This window comes from Carettochelys insculpta, chromosome 12 (assembly GCF_033958435.1).
Source record: "Carettochelys insculpta isolate YL-2023 chromosome 12, ASM3395843v1, whole genome shotgun sequence".
In the NCBI taxonomy this organism is placed as follows: Eukaryota; Metazoa; Chordata; order Testudines; family Carettochelyidae; genus Carettochelys; species Carettochelys insculpta.
The window spans coordinates 36936848-36958696 of record NC_134148.1 but is presented as its reverse complement, the minus strand read 5'-3'; the positions used below and the strand labels follow the sequence as shown (position 1 = coordinate 36958696).

At 41.2% G+C, this 21849-nt stretch overlaps 1 protein-coding gene across 3 annotated transcripts in view; it reads left to right on the top strand.

The window, feature by feature from the left end:
- Positions 1–21849, top strand: part of LOC142019748 (protein FAM169B-like) — a 67968-nt gene that overhangs the window by 20483 nt on the left and 25636 nt on the right. For all 3 annotated transcript variants that reach the window (XM_075006987.1, XM_075006986.1, XM_075006988.1), the window contains 4 exons: positions 2795–2928; positions 5225–5324; positions 9731–9816; positions 15332–15506. In XM_075006987.1, the coding sequence (XP_074863088.1) occupies positions 2795–2928; positions 5225–5324; positions 9731–9816; positions 15332–15506 (495 nt within the window). The remainder of the gene's footprint in view (positions 1–2794; positions 2929–5224; positions 5325–9730; positions 9817–15331; positions 15507–21849) is intronic.

The window sequence follows — 21849 nt, the reverse complement described above, 5'->3', positions numbered from 1 at the left end:
CTACATACAACAGACCTACATTTTCATACCCCACTCTGTACACAGGATTTTCAGAGCTTGTAACTTGTAAGTCCCCATGACAGGTACAGCACTGAAAGGCTTGGAAATCCTCACCCCCTGCCCTGATGCTGCCTCCCACCATCTCGTGCTGAAATCCCTCATCATGGGTTTCTCTCTCCCAAACAGTGACTTGAACTCCTATCTAACCACTAGGCCCAGCTGCCCCTCTCCACTCCAGAGAGGTCCAGGCCACATGGTGCCTGTTTGTTTCCTAGTTGCTGCCTGTGGGCCACCTCTTCCAACCAGTGGGTTGTCCCACAAAAGCTCATAAACTAAGAAATGATATTGTTAGTCTTTAAGATGCTACAGGAGTGCTTTTTTGTTTTGTGAAGATCTAGACTAACATGGCTACCTCTCTGAGATTCTCCACGCCTCTGCCGTCCTGGCCTAGCTAGCACTTTCATTTCCCAGGGCAAGGCCCGATTAAGATAAGGGCTGCATCCTAAAGGTTCAAATACCCTTCCCCAAACAAATGCTAAAACCTGATGGAAATCACATATATTAAAAACCAACTCTAATTGAGAAGTCAAATTAACAGGATCTATGATAAAGTTATTCCAATTTTTAATTTACCATGCACCAAATAATTAAGTAACACAGGATATTTGAAAAAAAAATTGATCAGTTTCAGATCGCTACAAAGCTCCTAAAAAGTTATGTTGTAAAAAGAATTCTTTCCATTCTACACCATTAACACCTGTGCAAAGTGGGCAGCCAAAATCCCTAGCCCACCCTATTTCTCCCATCACCTCACCTTTTTTCCGCATCCTGTCAGAGGGTGTGGGAGCTGTGGCTCTGGTCTTTGAGGGAAAGCACAGGCAGAAAGACTGGAGGGGTCATAGGGACAGGGGAAGGTTAGCTGCTACACCTGTCTGAGCAATTTAAAAGGGACTGAGGCTTCCAGGCCATTTAAATTGCTTTGGGTTCTGAGCACTCACCCCTTTATCGTCACCCCTTCGTCAGTGGGCCAGGCTGGGACCCCTCCCACACTCCAAACCCATGGGCCCCAGCCTGGAGCTCCCTCCCGCTGCACCCCAAACTGTTTGTCCCTGGCTCTAACTCAGAGCATGCACTCTGAGCTGGAGCACCCTCACCTCATCTCACACCCTACCCTTCTGGCCCCACCTAGAGCAAACCCTCCCATATTCTGAACCCCTGTTTTTTGTGCTCACTCCAGATCCTAGGAGTCCCCACAAAATCTAACAGCCCTGGTCTCTGGAAGAGTTAATTCAGCCCTACCAGCCCTCCTCCATGATTCACCTTCTTTATCCCCTTCTTCCTATCTCTGCTTCCTCCTGAGTCCTGTCCCCCGCCCTTCATGGGACTCCTCCAAACCCATGATCCCCCATCTAACTCCTGGCCTGGGCCCAGCTGCCCTTTATTCTAGAGCCTTGCCTATTTGTGTGCCTGTGGGCTACCAACCTAAGTGCAACCTCTTAGCTGCTGTTCCCTCTATTCCCTGGCCCAGGTCCCTGTCCTCTCTATCCCAATCCTACTACCTGCTAGCAATGTGTGTTGGGGGCAGAACTCTCTGAGACACAGTCTTTCCCAGGCAGCGTGAGCAGAGTGCACAGCAGCCATACAGCCTGGCTTTGCCCCTCTTCCCTCTCCCCCTCCCCACCATCACCTCAAAAGCTGTTGGTAACAGTATGTTTAAACAATCTGCTTAAAGAGCCTACATACCTCCTGCAGATAGCTCTTTAAACAGACAGCCCCTGCTGCTTAAGGAGCTGTCTCTTAAAAATTCAGGTCCCTGCTTTGCAACGTATGAGACAATTAGCCTCTTTTTTTGTTTTTTAAAGTTGGGACACTCTCCAGGGAGCTAAAAATGGGACGGTCCTGGCTAAAATGGGATGGATGTTCATCCTAAGTTCATTGGCATTGGCCACTGTTGGAAGAAAGATGCTAGATTAGATGGATCTTTGGTCAAACCCAGCCCGTTTTCTTTGTTGTGGCATTTAAGCTTATTCTGGGAGTGATTCCCCCCATGATTTGCTTTGCTACATGTTTGTGTTGCTTGGATTCCAGTGGCTGCTCTTAAGGCAGGACTGAACCAACCAATCCATATCTCAGGGGAATCCATGGGTCCGTGCAGATGCATGAGGCATGTCCGCTGTAATATTGAGAAGGGTACAAGGTTCCAGGGCTCTGCAATTGCAAATGGGTCACTTTTAGCTGCACATCAGTATGTGAACAGGAAGATAACTTCTGATCAACAGGATCCCAAAGTATTTTGAATATGACCTGTAAACATTACTATGAAAAGTGATAGGGTGATATTGTACACAGCAGATCACGGACTGACTTGTAAGAGCATTGGGGAGGTTTTTGAGTAAATATTAACAACTGGGGATGCATTTTTAAGAAAATCACTTTAATCTATGCTCTTCCACTGCAACCTGAACAGGATGCTGAATTGTCTGTTGAGCTGAAAGTCTACAAATGTGAGCTGATACTGCCATGGTTGTGTTCTGCAAAAATGAGCTTAAATAACCATGCAGTTTTACTCTCTTACTATTTTAGGCCATATCAAAACAAAAAAGCAGTCATGTAGTACTTTAAAGACTAATTAAGTAATTAATCTCTCTGTTACTATTTTAGGCCATGGTTCTATAAATGGATGGGGTGAATAATGGTCCACCCACTCAGAACCTTTTTCAAGTTCAGGGTTTTGTAATGTCAGTTGCTACTTTCATTAACAAATAAATGATCTTGTGACTTGTTTTATCCATAGGACATCTTTATCCAGTAGATATTTTAGCAGGGAATCCCGAGGTTCTCCAAGAAGCAGCTGAAACCTACTACCAAAAGCTTATGCAGCAAGCTTCATCTTCTCCTGAGTTTTTTTCCAGTCCTTGCGGAGAGAAGGTAATGTTACGTTTCCCGGGTAGAAAGTGTATTTGGATATTGGTGAAAGGCAGTTTTAAGTGCTGGTGGCCAGAATCTGTTTGAATATAACTAGGTTAGTGTGAAAGGATAAAAGTTACTTAAAGTTTCAGATTCAATCAGATTGTAAGTATTTTGCTGTTCGTGATTAGAGGTAAACTTAAACCAAAACGCTATATCTGGAAACCACCAAAATTTGAAGTTCAAATCAAATTTTTGTGTTTGGACTCTACCTTGGAATTGAACCAAAACTGAATTTGGAGGCTGTCTACAAGTATATCTACAATACCTTGTAGATCGACCTGGTCAGGGTCAATTTTCTGGGATTTGATTGACATTCAACCCCTGTACTCCTCAATCTCGTGGACAGTAAGAGAGGTCAAGGGGAGAGTTTCTCCTGTTGACCTTCCTCAGTGAGGATGGCCAGGTACGTCGACCATAAATGAGATGATTCCAGCTATGCAATTGCTCTAGCTGGAATTGCATATCTACGATCAACTTGAAGGTCTTGTGTGGACCTGGCCTTGGACTGGATCCAAAATCTACAGCTTTTGGCCCTCTTGTGCTGGTGAGTCAAGTTTAAATAAAGTTATGAACTTTCTCACTTTTGTTGAAATTTTTTTCTTTCTATTATAAGTCAGCAATAAACACAATGATGTTTTATAATGTGCGCTTTCATGTGAGCTCTGATTAGAAATACTTGGCAGATTGAATAAAAACTCTTTCGTGATAAAGCAGCAGGGACCAATCCAGCATTGGGTGAGAGATAGGCAGGACATGATTAGATAGGTCTTTTTCATTTTTAACTTCAATCATTGTGTGAAACTTTCAGTATGTTGGCTCATTTCTACCAATGAAAGTTTCTGTAGGACCAGCTGTGTTAATGTCATTGCACAGTGCTGAAGCAATACCACTTAGCTGGAACAATAGCTTATGTGGAACATGGTGGCTTCTAAACAGTTTTTGAAAATATTTTGGAGTAATTTCTAGAAAAACCCAGTTCATGTGGGTGGGATAACTTTCATACCGTCTGAGAAGTAGGGGTGATTCTCTTACAGTATTCTTTTAATGCCCTCTAGTGGACAAAGGTCATAACTGTCCGTAAGGTTATATAAAAAGACCTGCAGTGTTAAGACTCTTATTTTGTTCTTAGCTCAACCGGTCATGCAAGGATGCCGTGCTACCAGCCCATCTGGTGTTCTGTTCGGGGAGTAGGGACCTTAGAACACTAAGCAGTGCTGCATCTACATAATAGCTAGAGCTGAAGCATGACATTTGGGCTTCAAGGCTGAAGGATCTTGGTTTTGGGGCAAGTAGTGAGAGATTGAATATCACTTCAGATTTCATTTATGTTTAATTTTGTTGTCTAATCTGCACATGTGGAACAATACAATTAACAAAGGGCATACATAGTAAGAATTTTCTAGCTGTTTCTTTATGTCCTATAAACTGTAATAAATGCTTCAATGACCTCTGATATTTTGTATATCAAAAATAAACTGAACTTAATCTCTCTCCAAGAAGAAGGTAGGTACAGGAGCTAACGACTTCTATTAGTCCTACTCTGGGGTAATGTACACCTAAAAATTTAGGGATGAGGCCTATTCCCTAGCTAGTTTGACAAGTCCCTGAGCTTTTTGGTTCTATAGACCTAGGTTAAAACCTGTCTCAGATTATGGGACCAATGGGCCACCTTGCTCTTTAATGCATATCAGATTATCATCCCATTTACTGAAACCACTGTACACCATGTCATGGTTGGCATTCTTTGCTCAAGAGGATTATTGCAGGCGAGGGTGGAAGTGCATTGGCAGAGTTCAATGCAGGGAAAGCTAGTCAAGCTATGCCAGAGTCACACTAGTGCTGCTTGTTTCTCACTTTCAGGAACACAAAATTAACTCACAAATCAAAGTGATGTTGGTAGGATTTGTGATGAAAACAGCACCTGGCTTTCATTTCAGGAAGTGCTGGCAGATGTCGCTGTGATATCTGCGATGATGTACTTGCAGCAAGCAAAGAAAGAGATCGAATCAACAGAAGATACCAAGATTTCTCAGGATAGTCACGGGCACTGTGCAGAGTTACATTTCCTCAGTAGCTCAATAGAGGAACAAACATACTTGTTCCTAGTGTTCCGACATTGATGAATTGGTGAACATTGTTTCCAGGTGCAAGTTGTTTCCCTAAATAGTCCACCTTGCTTACGTGTAGTAAGACCTACAGTATGTGCTTTTTACTAGCTGTATGGCATAAAACAGCTAAACGTCTGTTTTTTTAGGTTAGAGTTGAAGATTCTAGTGTATGTTTCCTTCCTGTCTACCGAGAAGACCCGAAATATAAAATGTTGGTATTAACATCTCCACAGGATAAAGAAAGAGGTTAGATTAATGTCAATATGTTTTGAAAATGGAATAATTGTACTTGCTGTTTTACTTTAATGATGCCCTGTGGATGTAAACAAATTTCTAGAATGACAGTACTCTAATTCTATGCTGTGTTTTGAATATGAATACATACAGCTCATATGCAAAGAAAGTGTCTTAAAAGACAATGCGTGGAGGCAATTTAGTGGCTAGAGTTGGGGACTGGCAGTCAGGCCTTTTGGGTTCTTTTCCTAGTTCTGCTACTGATGAGAAGGCTAAGTTTAGGTAAATCCCTCGTCTTATCTCTGCATTTGTACCATGGAGATTATCACACTTTACTACCTCATAGGGATGTTGTGAAACTTAATTAATGTTTGCATTGAACTTTGAGATTCTTGAGAGATAGGCATTATAAGAGCGCAAAAGATGCTAATATGTTATGATAGGTTGTGTTTTGTGTTTTTCCTCTGTGATGATTACCTCCTCAATTCTTGGTTTAATTGCCCCATGTTCAGGGACTATCTTGTGAGAAGTAAATATAGACATGCATTCAGGAGTTGAATTAAACTAATTTTATTGGCAGATCTGTTTGCTTTATACTCTTTGCCAGCTAACGCTCTGTTTACTACTGGTAATTAGTCTCAGACAGGTAGCCGTGTTAGTCTGTAGCTTCACAAAAAACAAGCAGTTCTGTAACACCTTAAAGGCTAACAATTTTATTTATTAGGTAATGAGCTTCCAAGGGTTTTATGAAAGCTCGTTACTTAATAAATACAATTGTTATTCTTTAAGGTGCTACAGGACTGCTTACTACTAGTAATGCTAGAGGTTTTTCTTGTTACAGCCATGTGGTGTTCTTAAATGGAATTGGACACACTGCAGTTATTAATTGAAGAAATGTGTGCTTACTGGCATTTCTACTTCACAGGCCATTGGCTAGGTTGTCACCACATCCTAGAGATTTGGATTACGATTATGTTTTAGGGTTTTTTATCCATCCATCAGTGATTACTGCTCTACAATGTGTGTATGTTCCTGCACACATCTTGATTTATTTCTGTTTAACTCCATCAGTCAATAAACTGTGTGGTCAGTGTTTCTAAAGTGCGTAGGCTAGGGCTTCTAGAGCATGGTATGGGTGATCAATATCTTTACAATCCTAAATGAACAAGTATACAATGTTGTGTATATTTCTAAATACTTCATGGGCTGTCTGTGCTGGAAATATTTATTGTTCAGTGAGCATGATTTCTAGTAACTGCCACGTGCCACTGAACACTTATCATAGGATAGTTGCAAATAATCTCTGGAAAATTTAATTGTAGTGGGAAATGTAGTTTGGTTACAGAGAATTTATTCTTTGTAGTTATGAGGTCCCCATTGCTAGTATCACTGTCTTTGATGTAGAATAGTGGCAGAGAGATAGCTGTGTTAGTCTGTATTTTGTCAAAACAAAAAAGCAGTCATGTAGCACTTTAAAGACTAACAAAATAATTTATTAGGTGATGAGCTTCTGTGGGACAGACTCACTTCTTCAGATAGCCTTAACAGAACCGACTCAACATATAAAAGCACAGAGGTCCAAAAATTGTTATCAAGGTTGACAAATAGGAAAAATTGTTATCAAGGTTGGCAAGATCAGAAGAGCAGAAGGACAGCGGTGTGGGGGGGGGCAGGGGGGGGATTTAAGAGTTAGATAAAACATCAAAGTATGTAAAAGAATCCTTATAATGGATCAGGTAATTGCTGTCCCTGTTCAAACCACGTGTTAATATGTCGAATTTGCATATGAATTTGAGTTCTGAGCATTCTCTCTGTAGATGATTGTTAAAGTCCTTTTTCGGTAGAACACAAACTTTCAGATTTTTAACAAAATGGCCCACTCTAGTAAAGTGCTGGCTGACAGGAGTTTTGGAGTTTTTTGATGTCTGTTCTATGTCCATTTATTCTTTGTCGAAGAGTGTTTGCAGTCAGTCCTGTATAAACGGTGTGTGGGCATTGTTGGCACATGATGGCAAACATGATGTTAGTTAAGGAACAGGAGAATGTGTCTGTGATTCTGTAATTAATGTGGTTAGGTCCAGTGAGTGTATCTCCAGAATAGATATGTGGACAAAGTTGGCAAAGGGGTTTGTTGCAAGGAAAAGTTCCAGGATTAGTATTATTGTGGTATAGCCTGTGGTTGCTAGAGAGAATCCTCATGAGGTTGGGAAGTTGTCTATAGGAAAGAACAGACCTGTCACCTAGGAGTATGACATTATGATTTAAGATAGGTTGTAGGTCTTTAATGATGTGTTGCAGTGGTTTGAGTTGCGGGCTGTAGGTAAAGACAAGTGGTGTTCTGTTATTGGCTTTTTTGGGTCTATCTTGGAGTAGTTGGTTTTTGGGTATTCATCTGGCCCTGTCAATTTGTTTTTTTACTTCTCCCGGTGGGTAATTCAGATTAATGAATATTTGGTAGAGATCATGTAGTTTGCAGTTTCTGTCAGTAGAATCAGAGCAGGTATGATTGTATCTCGGGGCTTGACTGTAAATGATGGATTGTGTTGTGTGTGCAGGATGGAAGCATGTAGGTAAGTTTAGCGGTCAATGGGTTTCTGGTGGAGAGTGGTATTGATCAGACCATCAGTGATTTGTACTGTAGTGTTCAGGAAATGTATCTCTCGTGTGGCATGGTCAAGGCATATGTTGATGGTAGGGTTGCAGATTGTTAAAGTCTGTGGAATTCTTCTAGAGTGTCTTTACCATGGGTCCAAATGATAAAGATGTCATCGATGTATCGTAAGTAAAGGAGGAGTAATAGGGGATGAGAGCTGAGGAATCATTGTTCCAAGTCAGCTGTAAATATATTAGCATATTGTGGGGCCATACTGGAGGTATAAGTTGTCCCCAAATCGGAAATAATTGTGGGTGAGAACAAATTTACGGAGGTCAGACACCAGATTAGCTGTGGTAACAGCAGGGATGATATTCCTGATTGCTTGTTGTCCATCTTCATGTGGAATATTAGTGTAGAGAGCCTCTACATCCATGGTGGCAAGGATGGTGTTGTCAGGAAGTTTTCTGATGTTTTGTAATTTCCTCAGGAAGTCAGTGGTATCTTGGAGATAGCCAGGAGTGTTGGTGGCATAGTGTTTGTGGAGGGAGTCTACGTAACTGGAATTCAACTTTGGAATTCCCAAAGAAACTACACCATCTACTTAAGGAACTACCTGCTTCTACTCGGGACCTTATTTGCTCAGACACGCCATCTAAGCCCTGCCCTGGATTGTTCTATTACTCCCCAAAATCAAACCTGGAAACCCCAGATGCCCTATTATTTTGGGTATTGGCACCCTTATTACTGGACTGTCGTGGAATTTGGGGAAGTATTTTTTTAAGGAAGGTGCCTGTGTAGACAGATTAGCTGAAGTAATATGATGTGACGGTTGCTATGTCAACTCATGAATCTCCCCATTCCTTTAAGTTCTTGAATAGCACAGTAAATGTTCCATAAAAGTCAAGTAGTTCTTCAGAATGTATTTGTGTATCTCCCTATTTTCATCAAAGTTTTTCCAAACTTTTCTGATCATCAGACTGTGCATATTATGTGTGAAGGGTGAGGGTGGTGATGCAGGTTTTGTGCCAAATCCATCTTGGAATTAACCACATACAGCCCCCTGTGAAGAGGGTGTTTGGCCCTTTGCATCCCTTTGTCTGACTGCTTTCTTTGATAACTCCATGATTCATGGCTATGTAATAGAGCAGTGGCTGCTTGCACTGAAAAGCAGGGTAAAGGGATCAAATGAACTGACTGAATCTATCACAGAAAATACATGAAACCCCCCTGCCCATAAGTGCATAATATTTAATTAATAGACTCTGGTAGTATAAACAGGCATGTGCAGCTGTTTGTTGTTAAGATCAGTGCACAAAGTGTAACACATTTTGGCATGTACCTTTAAAATTTATTCAACATATATGTTAGCTAAGCAATAATCCTGGACCTAATGCTCACCGTGAATTATTGAAATTTGAAGCAAAAGGAGAAACTAACCTATGCACATTAGAAACATTTGTATAACCTGGGGCTAAACAGGTAAATGCGGACACTCACCTTAAAGCCTTTTCTCTTGTTTGTAAATTTGTCCTTGGCTGTGTGGATGGTGCTTGTTCCTGGTGGGATGGTTTAGAGTGGGAAACGATGATCCACTGGTAATGGTGATAGCTTTGGGACTTGAAACCTGCAGTTTGCTTCTGCAAAATCAGGTCCCTTTCATGTAGGTAGCTAACTTCAGTCAATTAGCTTTCTAAATGTTGATCTTAATTCTGATCTTGTTCTTGTTCTTGTTCTTCTTCTCCTTCTTTTCCTTGCCAGTGAATTTGTTAGTGGTCTTTGGAGCAACTATTTTGCGTTGATGTGTCCCTGTTTCTTCTTTTAGTTTTGGCAGTTTACCTTAACCAGACCTGGTGGCCCATTGAAGATATAGTGAAAACTGCTAATTCCTCTAGGGAAGGACTTATACAGGTACAGGCAGTTGCCTTTATTGTGAAGTCTTCTAGCTGTGATGACCATATAGTGTTCTGTGTTTTGATTTGTCTTTCTTCACATTACATAATATAAAGCACAAACAAAAGTTATATAATATATATAAACCTTCTGAAATAGGCCTGGCCCAGGGGCCAGCAATCACAATAGGAAGAAGAGCCATTTTTTTTCCAATTTGGTAAAAAAATCTGTAATTCAAGAGCTGCAATATGTGGGACTATGAGACGGTCCTCAATAGATAATGTCAAACCATACTTTTTGTAACCCCTATTTTAAGGACAGCACACAGACAATGATTTGTAATGTGACACGTGTTTACTGCAGGACATTCACAAACTTTTTATATATTCTATTTTCTTACACTTTACGTATGTGCTTGTGCCACTATCTTCCTGACTTTGACTCCCAGACCTGCTTTAATTATGTCAATTTTACTTCACATTCAATTTCAGATTTCTTTCTTAAAATGTATATTGTTCTTCACAGCAGAATGCTGCAAGCTTCCTTTTCCTTTTCAAATCAAAAGACTTTATTAGCAACATGATCAAAACTCAGATACAGTATCGTATCCTACAATGCACTGCACATATTAAAGGGGAGTTATCTAATGTTTCGAGATCACATATCATTTCTATTTAGATAGTTGTTCATTATTGTGCTTTTAGATGTTCACCATTTATCAAAAATAATCAAGAGGGTTTCTTTGAACTTGGCATTACAGAAATGCCATGTAAGTTGGGGGCTTGAGCGATAGGTTGGGGGTTGGAGCCGGGGTGTGCGGCAGAGGCTGGAGCCAGGGAGCTGTGACAGAGGCTGGAGGGCTGTCCCCACCCCCGGCAGCACTCAGGGAAAGAGCTGGCTGCCAACACTGTTCCCCTTTGACTGGGGGATCTCCTCCCCCCGGCACTGCGGCATATCTCAAGGGTTTACTGTATACAGTAAGAATCGGGGGTCGGGCGTGTAGGAGCTGGGTCATGTACTCTGAGACCATACTGTATAGCATTGGGAACCACAAAGAAGTCTTTAAAGAGCTGCATGTGTCTCCAGAGTCACAGGTTACAGACCCTTAGCTTGATCCCTCTACTGCAGCATCGCCCCCTCCTCTTGAATAAATAGTAATTTTCCATGTCCTATTCATGATTAATCTGTTGGTTTCTCTCTCACCATTTATTTCAAAGTTTCCTCCTGCAGCATGTAAAGAAGAACGCTGACTAATTGAAATATTGCGTTAGCAATAACCCTACACATTAGTACTACTTAATTGACCATTGGCTGCAGTCTTCTGACCCTTTGGTTTTGGTGACCATCTGTCCCATTTTAGCAGGGACTGTTCCTTCTTTTAGCACCCTGGAGAGAGTCCTGACTTTTTTGTGAAAAACAGGCCAATTGTTCAGTATGTTGCAAATCAGGGATGTGAATTTTAAAGAGACAGCTCCTTAAGCAGCAAGGGCTGTCTGTTTAAGGAGCCATCTGCAGGAGGTATGTAGGTTCTTTGAGCAGATTGTTTAAACGTGCTGTTACCAGCAGCCCCAGAGATGATGGGAGGTGTGGGAGGAGGTGGAGGAGGGGCAGAGCCAGGCTGTATGACTGCTGTGCATTCTGCTCACACTGCCTGGGAAAGACAGAGGAGGCTGTGTCTCAGTTCTCCCTCCGACACACATTACTGGCAGGTAGTAGGATTGGGATAGAGAGGGCAAGGACCTGGGGCAGGGAACAGAGGGAACAGCTGCTAGGAGGTTGCACTTAGGTTGGTAGCCCACAGGCACCACAAACAGGCAAGTCTCTGGAGTAAAGGGCAGCTGGGCCCAGGCCAGTGGTTAGATGGGGGATCATGGGTTTAGAGGAGTCCCATGAAGGGAGGGGGACAGGACTTAGGAGGGAGCCGAGACAGGAAGAAGGGGATAAAGAAGGTGAATCATGGAGGAGGGCTGTTAGGGCTGAGTTAACTCTTCCAGAGACCAGGGCTGTTAGATTTTGTGGGGACTCCTAGGATCTGGAGTGAGCACAAAAAACAGGGGCTCAGAATATGGGAGGGTGTGCTCCAGGCGGGGCCAGAAGGGTGGAGTGTGAGATGGGGTGAGGGTGCTCCAGCTCAGAGTGCACGAGTCTCTCGGTAGGTTAAAGGGGTAAAAAGCAGGGAAGATTTTTTGGTAGGGGTCTACTACAGACCAACTAACCAAGAAGAAGTGGATGAAGCTTTTTTAAAACAGCTAACAAAATCATCCAAAGTACAGAATTTGGTGGTGATGGGAGACTTCAACTATCCAGACATCTGTTGGGAAGAGAACACAGCAAGGCACAGATTATTCAATAAGTTCCTGGAATGCATTGGAGACCATTTTTTTATTTCAGAAGGTGAAGAAAGTTACTGGGGTAGGGACGGAAGCTGTTTTAGATTTGATGTTAACAGGGAGGATCTCATTGAGAATTTGAAAGTGGCAGGCAGCTTGGGTGAAAGTGATCATGAAATGATAGAGTTCATGATTCTAAGGACTGGCAGAAGGAAGAACAGCAAAATAAAGACAGTGGATTTCAGGAAGGCAGACTTTAGTAAATTTAAAGACTGTGGCCACACTATGTCTCCTTTTCAGAAGGGACATGTAAATGATAGGGATCCGAACTGCTTCATGAGTTTGGAATAAGGGAATTTTGATGTCTGGGGTTTATTTTGAACTGTCTGTGTCTATACAGCCAATCTGCATTTTGAAAGCAGCACTTTTGAAGTGCGACTGGCCGCCATTATGCTAATGAAGCACTGAATATTCATGTCAGTGCATCATTAAACAGTTCCGATACCTGTCACTTACATGACCTTTCCAAAAGGGATGGGTAGTGTGGCCACAGCCGAAGAGATGGTCAGTAAGATCCCATGCAAAGCAAGATTAAGAGGAAAAACAGTTGAAAACAGCAGGCAATTTTTCAAAGGGTCATTACTGAGGGTGCAAGAGCAAACCATTCCTCTGCATGGGAAAGCTAGGAAGTGTGGCAAGAGACCAGCTTGGCTTAATCAGAAGATCTTGAATGACCTAAAAATCAAAAAAAGAATTGTACAGAAAGTGGAAACTAGGTCAAAGTACAAAAGAGGAATATAAACAAATAAATAGGAATGTAGGGGCAAAATGAGAACGGCAAAAGCAGAAAACAAGCTCATTCTAGCTCAACACATAATGGGAAACATGAAAATATTCTACAAGTATATTAGAAGCAAGAGCAAGACCAAGGACTGGATAGGCCCATTGCTCAGTGAAGGAGGAGAAATAATAACAGAAAATGTTGAAATGGCAGACATACTTGATGATTTCTGTGTTTCAGTCTTTTTCAAGAAGGCTGGTGGAGACTGGATGTCTAACATAGTGACAGTGAGTGAAAATAAAGTAGGCAAAAAATTAAAATAGAAAAGCAAAAAGTTAGAAATTACTTAGAAAAGTTAGATGTTTTTAAGTCATCAAGGCCTGATGAATTGCATCCTAGAATGCTTAAGGAGCTGATAGAGATGGTATCCAAGCCACTAGTTATCATCTTTGAAAAAATCATGGAAGTCGAGAGAGATTCTAGAAGACTGGGAAAGGGCAAATATAGTGCCCATCCATGAAAATGGAAATAAGGACAATGCAGGAAATGACAGACCAGTCAGCTTAACGTCAGTTGCAGGAAAGATGATGGAACCAATAATTAAGGAATCCATCTGCAAACATCTGGAAGAAAATAAGATGATAGGTAACAGCATGGATTTGTCAAGAACAAATCATGTCAAACCAATCTGACAGCTTTCTTTGGTAGGATAACAAGCCTTGTAGATAGAGGGGAAGTGGTGGATATGGTATATCTGAATTTTAGTAAGTTATTCGAAATAGTATTGCATGATCGTATCAGTAAACTAGGAAAATGAGATGAGGCCTAGATAAACTAGATGAGGCTACTGTCATGTGGATGCATAACTGGTTGGATAATTGTTCACAGGGAATAGTTATTAATGGTTCACAGTCACGTGAGAAGTAAATAACAAGTGGGGTTTCACAGGGGTCAGTTTTAGGGCCAGGTCTTTTCAATATCTTCACCAATGATTTAGACAATGGCATTGAATGTATGCTTATCAAGTGTGCAGATGATACTAAGCTGGGAGGGGTTACAAGTGCTTTGGAGGATAGGGTCAAAATTCAAAATGATCTGAACAAACTGGAGAAATGGTCTGAGGAAAATAGAATGAAGTTCAATAAGGACAAATGCAAGTACTCCACTTAGGAAGGAACAATCAGTTTCAAACATACAAAATAGGAAGAGACTCCCTAGGAATGAGTACTGCGGAAAGGGATCCATGGGTCATGGTGGACCACAAATTGAGTTTGAGTCAACAGTGTGACGATATTGCAAAAAAAGCAAACATGATTCTGGGATTTATTAACAAGAGTGTTGTGAGCAAGACATGAGAAGTAATTCTTCCACTCCGCTCGGCACTCATTAGGCCTAAGCTGGAGAACTGTGTTCAGTTCTGGGCACCACGTTTTAGGAAAGATATGGAGCAATTGGAGAGGGTCCAGAGAAGAGCAACTAAAATGCCTAGAAAACATGACCTATAAGAGAAGATTAAAAGAATTGAGTTTGTTGAATTTGGAAGTGAGAAGGCTGAGAGGGGACATGATAGCAGCTTTCAAGTGCCTGAAAGGGTGTTACAAGTTAGAGGGAGAAAATTATTTTATTTAGCCTCTGATCTTAGGACAAGAAGCAATGTGATTAAATTGCAGCAAAGTTGGTTTCAATTGGACATTAGGAAAAATTTCCTAACTGTCAGAGTGGTAAAGTACTGGAATAAATTGCCTAGGGTGTTTTGTGGACTCTCCATCACTGGAGATATTGAAGAACAGATTGGATAAATATCTAATGTGGGTGATATAGATGGTCCTTGGTCCTGCCATGAGGGCAACAGACTGGACTTGATGACCTCTTGAAATCCCTTCCAATTCTATGAGTCTAAGATTCTATGATTATTTCTTCTTATGGTATGTTTAGGTTTGAGAAAAGAAGGCAGGAGGGAACCTAATAACACTCTTCAGATATGTTAAGGGCTGTTATGAGAAGCATAATGATCAGTTACTCTCCATGACCACAAATGGACTTAGTCTGAAGCAAGAGAGTGTTAGTTAGGTAATGGGGGAAAGGGTAGTTAAGCTATGGGATATGTTTCCGAGGGAGGTTGTGGAACCACCATCATTGGAGATTTTTAAGAACAAGTTTAGACAAACACCTGTCAGAGATGCTGCAGATATACTTGGTACTGCCTCAGCAAGGAGGTGGACTTGATGACTTCTTGAGGTCCCATCGAGACCTTCCTTTCTATTATTTACACTTGTTTACAGGGCATTTTTGGCCCAAATGAGTGGGATGCATTCACCATCCTCTTACAAAAAAACAAAACAAAAAAGAAAAACAACTTTCTTTGGAAGGCAAAATCCCTTAAGTCTCTTCATCTTTTTTTTTGTCTGTTTTCCCCCCTAAGGTCCAAACATTTGGAGAAAGGATTGTCCTCTTTGTTCTCAACTACATTATTTTTGGAATGTTAGAAAGGAGTTCAGCTAATGATACATTCTTTGTATCTCATTCTGCCAATGAGTCTGCCAAAATATTCTGGAGGAATGGACATGCTGTTGCCTTTTACACAGTCAAAATGAAAGGTAAGGTTATTTCAAAGAAACATGCCCATCAGTCCCATATTGCCAAAAATGTAGGTTTTTCCCTCTTCCATGTAAATAATTTTATGTTCCCCTTTTAAATTCTTATGTAGAAATCTCCTGAATACTATTATAGAGAATGAATCAGAGGAACTAAGCCTCTTTGAATTTGGAAGCTACTCATATTCCTTCTATTGAAACACAATGGATCCAAATTCTATTCTAGGTCACGCTGTCTGTGTGATCTGGACTGCTTGTAAAGTGTCACCCATTTGAATTCCAGAAGCCTCCAATTCATCCTTCCTTCTAGGTTTCTGGCTTTGGCAGACCACAACCAAGTCCTAAATGGCTGGAGCCTCAGCTTTCTGACTTTGTCACACCCCTTTATATCAGGGTTTTCTTACATCCTGAAATCTACTGAGTTTCACCCTTCACTGAAACCACTTGCTGTCCTTTCTAAGGAATTACTGATCCAATCCTCAGGTGTGCCTATTTAGTAATCAGGGCTGGCTAACCCCAGGCCGTCCAAGTCCTTAAGGGGCTTCACTCTGTTACAGTGCTGAGAGAGGCTGTTGCCTATCAGAGCTTCCCTGAAGAGATGGAGATCCCCAGTAGGGAGGACAGACTACGTTAGCTAGTTCTGGTGTTCATATGCTAAAAAAGAAAGCTGTAAACAGAATTGGAGAAATATAGGGCTGGAAGGGACTTCAAGAAGTCATTGAGGCTAGCCCTCTGCTCTGAGGCTGGACCAGTAAGTCCAGACTGTGCTTGACTGGTGTTTGTCTATTCTGATCATAAAACCTGCAGTGCCAGGGATTAGACAGCCTCTCTTGGAAGTCTGTTCCAAAACTTAACTATCCTTAGAATGAGAACATTTTTCCTTTTATTTAACCTAAGTCCCTTGTTGTGAATGAGGAAAAAAGAGCTACAAAAATGATTCAAAGGCAGGGGAAAAATGCTGTACAGTGAGAAACTTAATGCATGGCTGCCACAGTCAAACGTAGGTAATTTAATGGGGATGCACTAAGTCGACATTGTGAGCAAGTGTGGACACTCAACTTCAACTTTATAAAACCTAGTTTTAAGAATTTGATTTTAATAAATTCAACTTTATTCCCAAGTGTAGACATACGCTAAGGGCTGGAGCATTAGGAGAAGTTCTGCCCTCTGCAGTGCTGAACTTTTTCCCCACATTCAGGTGTAATTGGCACTCCTGTATGGTGTCAGTGATGAATCACATGGCAATAGATGATTGAGGAATCCTGGATATGTGTATGAATACCCTGTGTTGAGTTGTTTCATAATTTGCAAACACTTCAGTTACAACTGTACATTTCCTTTTTAAGTCTTTAAATGTTTTGGAGCAAAGCTTTTGGAGAGACGCATTTGGTTTGTAATGATTCCTGCTTCAGTAAAATAAGTTTTCAGAGTAGTCTGTTGTGGGTGGAATATCAGACATCCTGAATGTGTTTCTGGGTAAACTGGTTTGATTTTAAACTAGGTTTACATTAAATACAAATGATTGAAGTTCAGACTTGTCAACATCTGGCTCTTGGTTCCAGTGTTTGCCTCTCTGGGCAGCAGCGTGTGGGTTTTTTTTGTTTTGTTTTGTTTTGTCTGTGTCATAAATTACTACAAGTTTCAGAGGAGTAGCCATGTTTGCTTCAGGAAAAAAAAATTTAAAACAACAACAGCCAGGGAGTCCTGTGGCAGCTTTATTGTCTGATGTATGAATTGGAATCTTGGTGTGTGTGTGTATGTGTGTATATATATATATATATATATATATATATATATATACATACATACACACACATGCAAAGAAGGTCATGTTTCTGTCCTCTAAATTCCTCAGCCATTACTGTGCAGAAAACTAGTGCTAATGAGGTCAATTCAAGGGTGGATGTGGCCCATTCCCAACAGTTAATGAGCAGGTGTCAATTACCACAATAATTTTCCAAGGTACTTTGGGGAAGCTTGAAACTGCTGTTCACTTCTTTCTTTGCTTATTATGTAAAGCTCACATGCTGTGTGTATTGTGAAAATACTCTTGTCTGAGGTTCTGAGACTGTGACTTACTAAACATACTTTTGTTGATCTGGTACTCTATTACAGAGCCACCTAGGAAGGGACAGGACTCTGGATTTATTATGCCCAAAGCAAGACCAGGTAGTTTCTTCTGTTGCTATCTTGAGTAGTGTACTTAATATATCAGGTATTCTGGATATAAGAAATACCATAATGCCAGTTCTCCTTCCATAGCTCCTGGCCCCGTGAAGAACTGGCAACTTGTTTTTGGGCTCTTGTGAGGTGTTTTTCCAACTGCATTTCCACTCTCTCCAACTTGGCTCTTATCCACTGTTCGTTGGCTTCCACTAAGTAATTTAGACTTTCTTACTCATTCTGTATTCATCTTTCTGTGTGTCTCAGCTGTGAACCTTCTATTAGACACAATACGACAAATTCAGAAACCATGGTTCAGTGGAGCTAAAAAAGGCAGAGCTACCTTTGTAGGGCATGGACTGTCAAAAGCACAGGTCAGTGTGGCTGGGTATATGGGTAGATGGGATGAGTCTCTGATTTTGCTGCTAGCTTCCAGCATTGGTTTTGTCCAAGTCACGTTTTCACATGGAAGTCAGTGACTCAAGTTTAGCGAAGTCTAAAATTCCTTCCTGTTCATCAACTGCTAGGTGGCCTGGGTTTGGTTGTAGTCTTTTTCTCTACAGATCTGCATGCACATCACAGTTACTGGGATCTCTTTTGACAACCTCCTGAGGAGGTGAAGAGAAACTGCACGCTTATGTTGCTCCTAGAGACAGTTCCTTCAAGTCAGGTTTGAGACACATTGTCAAGGCAATGTGGGGAAATGTCTCCTGATACTGACCATGCTGCACCTGTTGAATGGATAAATGCAAGACTTTATTCTCCAAGACCTATTATCTTTCATGAGCATGAGACTTTCTATATTCACAAATGCACATCTCACCAGCCTAACCTCTACAGTATGTGCTGGTTTCTGTTCAGTAGGGGGCATTTGGCATTTATCACTGGGTCCTCTGGCAATTGATGGGATATAATAGGGCAGTAATATACGTTCATGACACACTTTGCTGTGTGCCAAGACGAACACCCTAATGTATTTGTGTCAATGACTTTCAATTTCTGCTCTCTGTGATGGCAGTTTAACAAAAAGTTTAACCGTTTAAACCCTACTTTAAAAAAAAAAAGAAAAGAAAAAAGGAAAGAGAGATAGCGAAAAGAAAATTGTTTACCTGTCCTCTAAATTCTGTCACTGAAACTGCTGTGCATTAGTTTGCGTGCACACCCTATTTTGCAGACAGCAATGAGTAACAGCTGCAATATTTTAAAGGAGACAAAGCAATCATCTTCCCTTGGAGCCGCTTTGGTGCAGGGAACTGGTTTTTGTTTCTTTGTAATTTTTCTTTCAGGACTTTCATGAAATGTTCTCCAGCCTCCACCTTTTTTTTTTTTAAATGGTTTAATGATGACAATGTTTGGCCCTGATATTTGATCATATAATTCCATGAAATTTTGTCAGTTTGATTGGACTTAGTAATTATTGCCCTTACTGTCTTTGCTTGAGTGCAAAATAACTGGGAAAATATTAAAGATTTATGAGGAGGCAGTATTGCCTAGTAGATAGAGCATTCAAGTGGGCTTCAGGAGACCTAGATTCTCCCTTGAGCTCTGCCACTATCTTTCTATGTCATGTTGGGCAGGGCAAGTCACATCACTTTGCTATGCCTTAGTTTCCCCACATGTAAAATAGGATTAAGTGTACTGATTTCATTTGTAAAGTGCTTTCAAATCAGCTAATGAAGTAGTTATATAATTTATGATTATGTTATTATTATTTAGCATGAAGAAGAATTTTTGCAGAAAGCTCTAGGACACTATGAAAGGAAAGTGTCATAGGGTTAATAATAATAAGCAGAGAATTACCTTTAGCTTTTGTTGTTGTTATTTATTATTTGTATTGTGGTAACACCTTGGAATCCCAGTCACGGATTAAGGATCCCATTTGCAAGTGCAAAATAAAAAGATGGTCCCTGAACTAAAGAGTTTATAATCCTAAGTATCTTTATTCTTCTTTTCGGACACCCATGGTGTAAGGTTTGAGGAGGGCAGCATTAGCAATTTAGCTATGCAATCAATTGTATATAATATTGTGGATGAGAGAGAGCTTTGAAATATGAAATATGGAGTTGACTCAATAGTATTCTCACTGGCTTCCCAAAGAACTCCAGCAAGAGCTCTGGGAACCGTATTTTGTAAACCATTGAGAATAGATAAAATTGGCAATGTGGGTTCTTTTCTGCCCCAGTTTTCCCATTAGTAGGATCCTAATAGATTCACAGTCCATTTTAGTCAATTTCGTGGTTGTCAGAGTTCAAAAGATCATAAACTTTATTATTTCACCTCCTGAAATCCAAAAGTTAATGAAGTCTTGATATAGGAGTTCTGACCTAAGAAGGAGTTGTGAGGCAAAGGAGGGTTTGTAAGGTTATTGCAGGAGAGATTGCAGATTCCTTTTCGCTGCTTCTGGTGGCAGCCCTGCCTTCAGAGGTTGGCAGCTGTAGAGCAGTGTCCAGCAGCAGCACAGAAGTAAGAATGTCATGGTGTAATATTACCACCCTTCTGTACTGCTGTTGGCGGGGCACTGCATTCAGAGGTGGGTGCCGGGCCAACAGCCTCCACTCTCTGGCTCCTGACCTGGAAGGCAGTGTGGAAGAATGGCAGTACTGCAACTCCCTTTCCCCCTAAAATAACCTTGCAGCCCCCATGCAGATTCCTTTTGGGTCAGGACCCCCAGTGTGAGAAACACTGATCTCTCCCTGCGAAATCTGTGACGGAAGGAATGGGGATTTGGTGGAAGGGATGGAGCTGGGAGCTATCCTGCCCCAGCCAGCCCTTCAGAGCTGCCTGTCCCATGCTGCGTGGGGCTCCAGCAGTGATTTAATGGGTCTGGGACTTTGGCTGCTGTTGTGGTAGTGATAGCAGGGGGGAGCCCTGGGCCCTTTTAAATCACTGGGCCCTAGGGCAGCTACCCCTTTTGCTTTCCCACCCCACTTGATGGCCTTGTGTAGAATATATGATAAAAACACAGAAAACACCAGATTTTATGGTCTGTGATGTGTCTTTCATGGTTGTGCATTTGGTAGGGCTCTACTTTTATGGAAATTGACCTAATGGCAGCTTCATTGGCTGTTATGAGGACTGATTAGTTAATATTTCTAGAAATGGTAAAAGTGCTTAGTCGTCGTAGTATTTTACGGAACTGCTTTAGAGAGAATGGTAGGCTTTATTTAATGTAAGTCACACACTAGACGTTCTTGCCCACCTGACACGATGAAGTCCATTTCAAACTTTTTTTTCCCACAAGCCTTTTTAGACTTGCAGTTCCAGGGTGTTTAAGGTATTTTCCCCTTGAATTAAATCCCTAAAGTGTTGGTTTCTGTATACATTATCCATTGATCACATACAGTTGGGGTACATCAAATGAGATCAGAATGGAATGTTAACCTTCTTGACACCTAGCAAAAAGTTTGGTTTTCGATAATTGTTCCTTTTCCCCTCCTTCCCCCACCTTTTAATAATAATATTTTAATGTGCATTTTTGAGCTAGTTTGAAAGTTTTGGCTTCAATAAAATTAAATGAACACATACCAGCCAAGACATGTGTTCATTTAATTTTATTGAAGCCAGAAACTTTGCTCCCCTTTTCATATCACACAATGGGTTGACATTGGGTTCTGTTCAGCAGAAATATTTCCCACCCTTTATACAAGCATCAACACTGAAGAAGGTCTGTCTGAACTTGTATGTGCAAAGCCGACACGTTCAGCAGGGATGGAGTCAGTATATACAACTTTGTTTTGTTTGGGTCCTTTAGATGTGGGGTCAGGGTGGGGTTTTTCCTGGTTTGTGGATGTTTGAGAATGTTAATGGCTGTCTGCTTTCCTGCCCTTGTAATTGCTGTTTACCATTGTGCTGGCTCACAAGTTGGTCATCTGGCACTCATGAACTAACCAAACAGATCAAAAGCTCTGAAAGGACAGACTGCATAAATACTTCCAGTTCCTCTGCTAATGCCCTAATTTCCTTTGTCTCTTCCCTCACCCCAAAACTCAGCCTTTTTATATCGTTGAGCAATGGAAAAGGTCCAAGCCAGCAGCGCACTGAAAGCTCTACTCAAGGCCACCAACAGAGTCAACAGAGTATTAGGAACCTGCTCCGTTAGGAAAATAGATTCCAGAGGCAAAATTCACTTCACCCCAAAGTCTCTGGGTGATGGCTTCTTCTCATGTGTTTGGTCCAGGGTAGG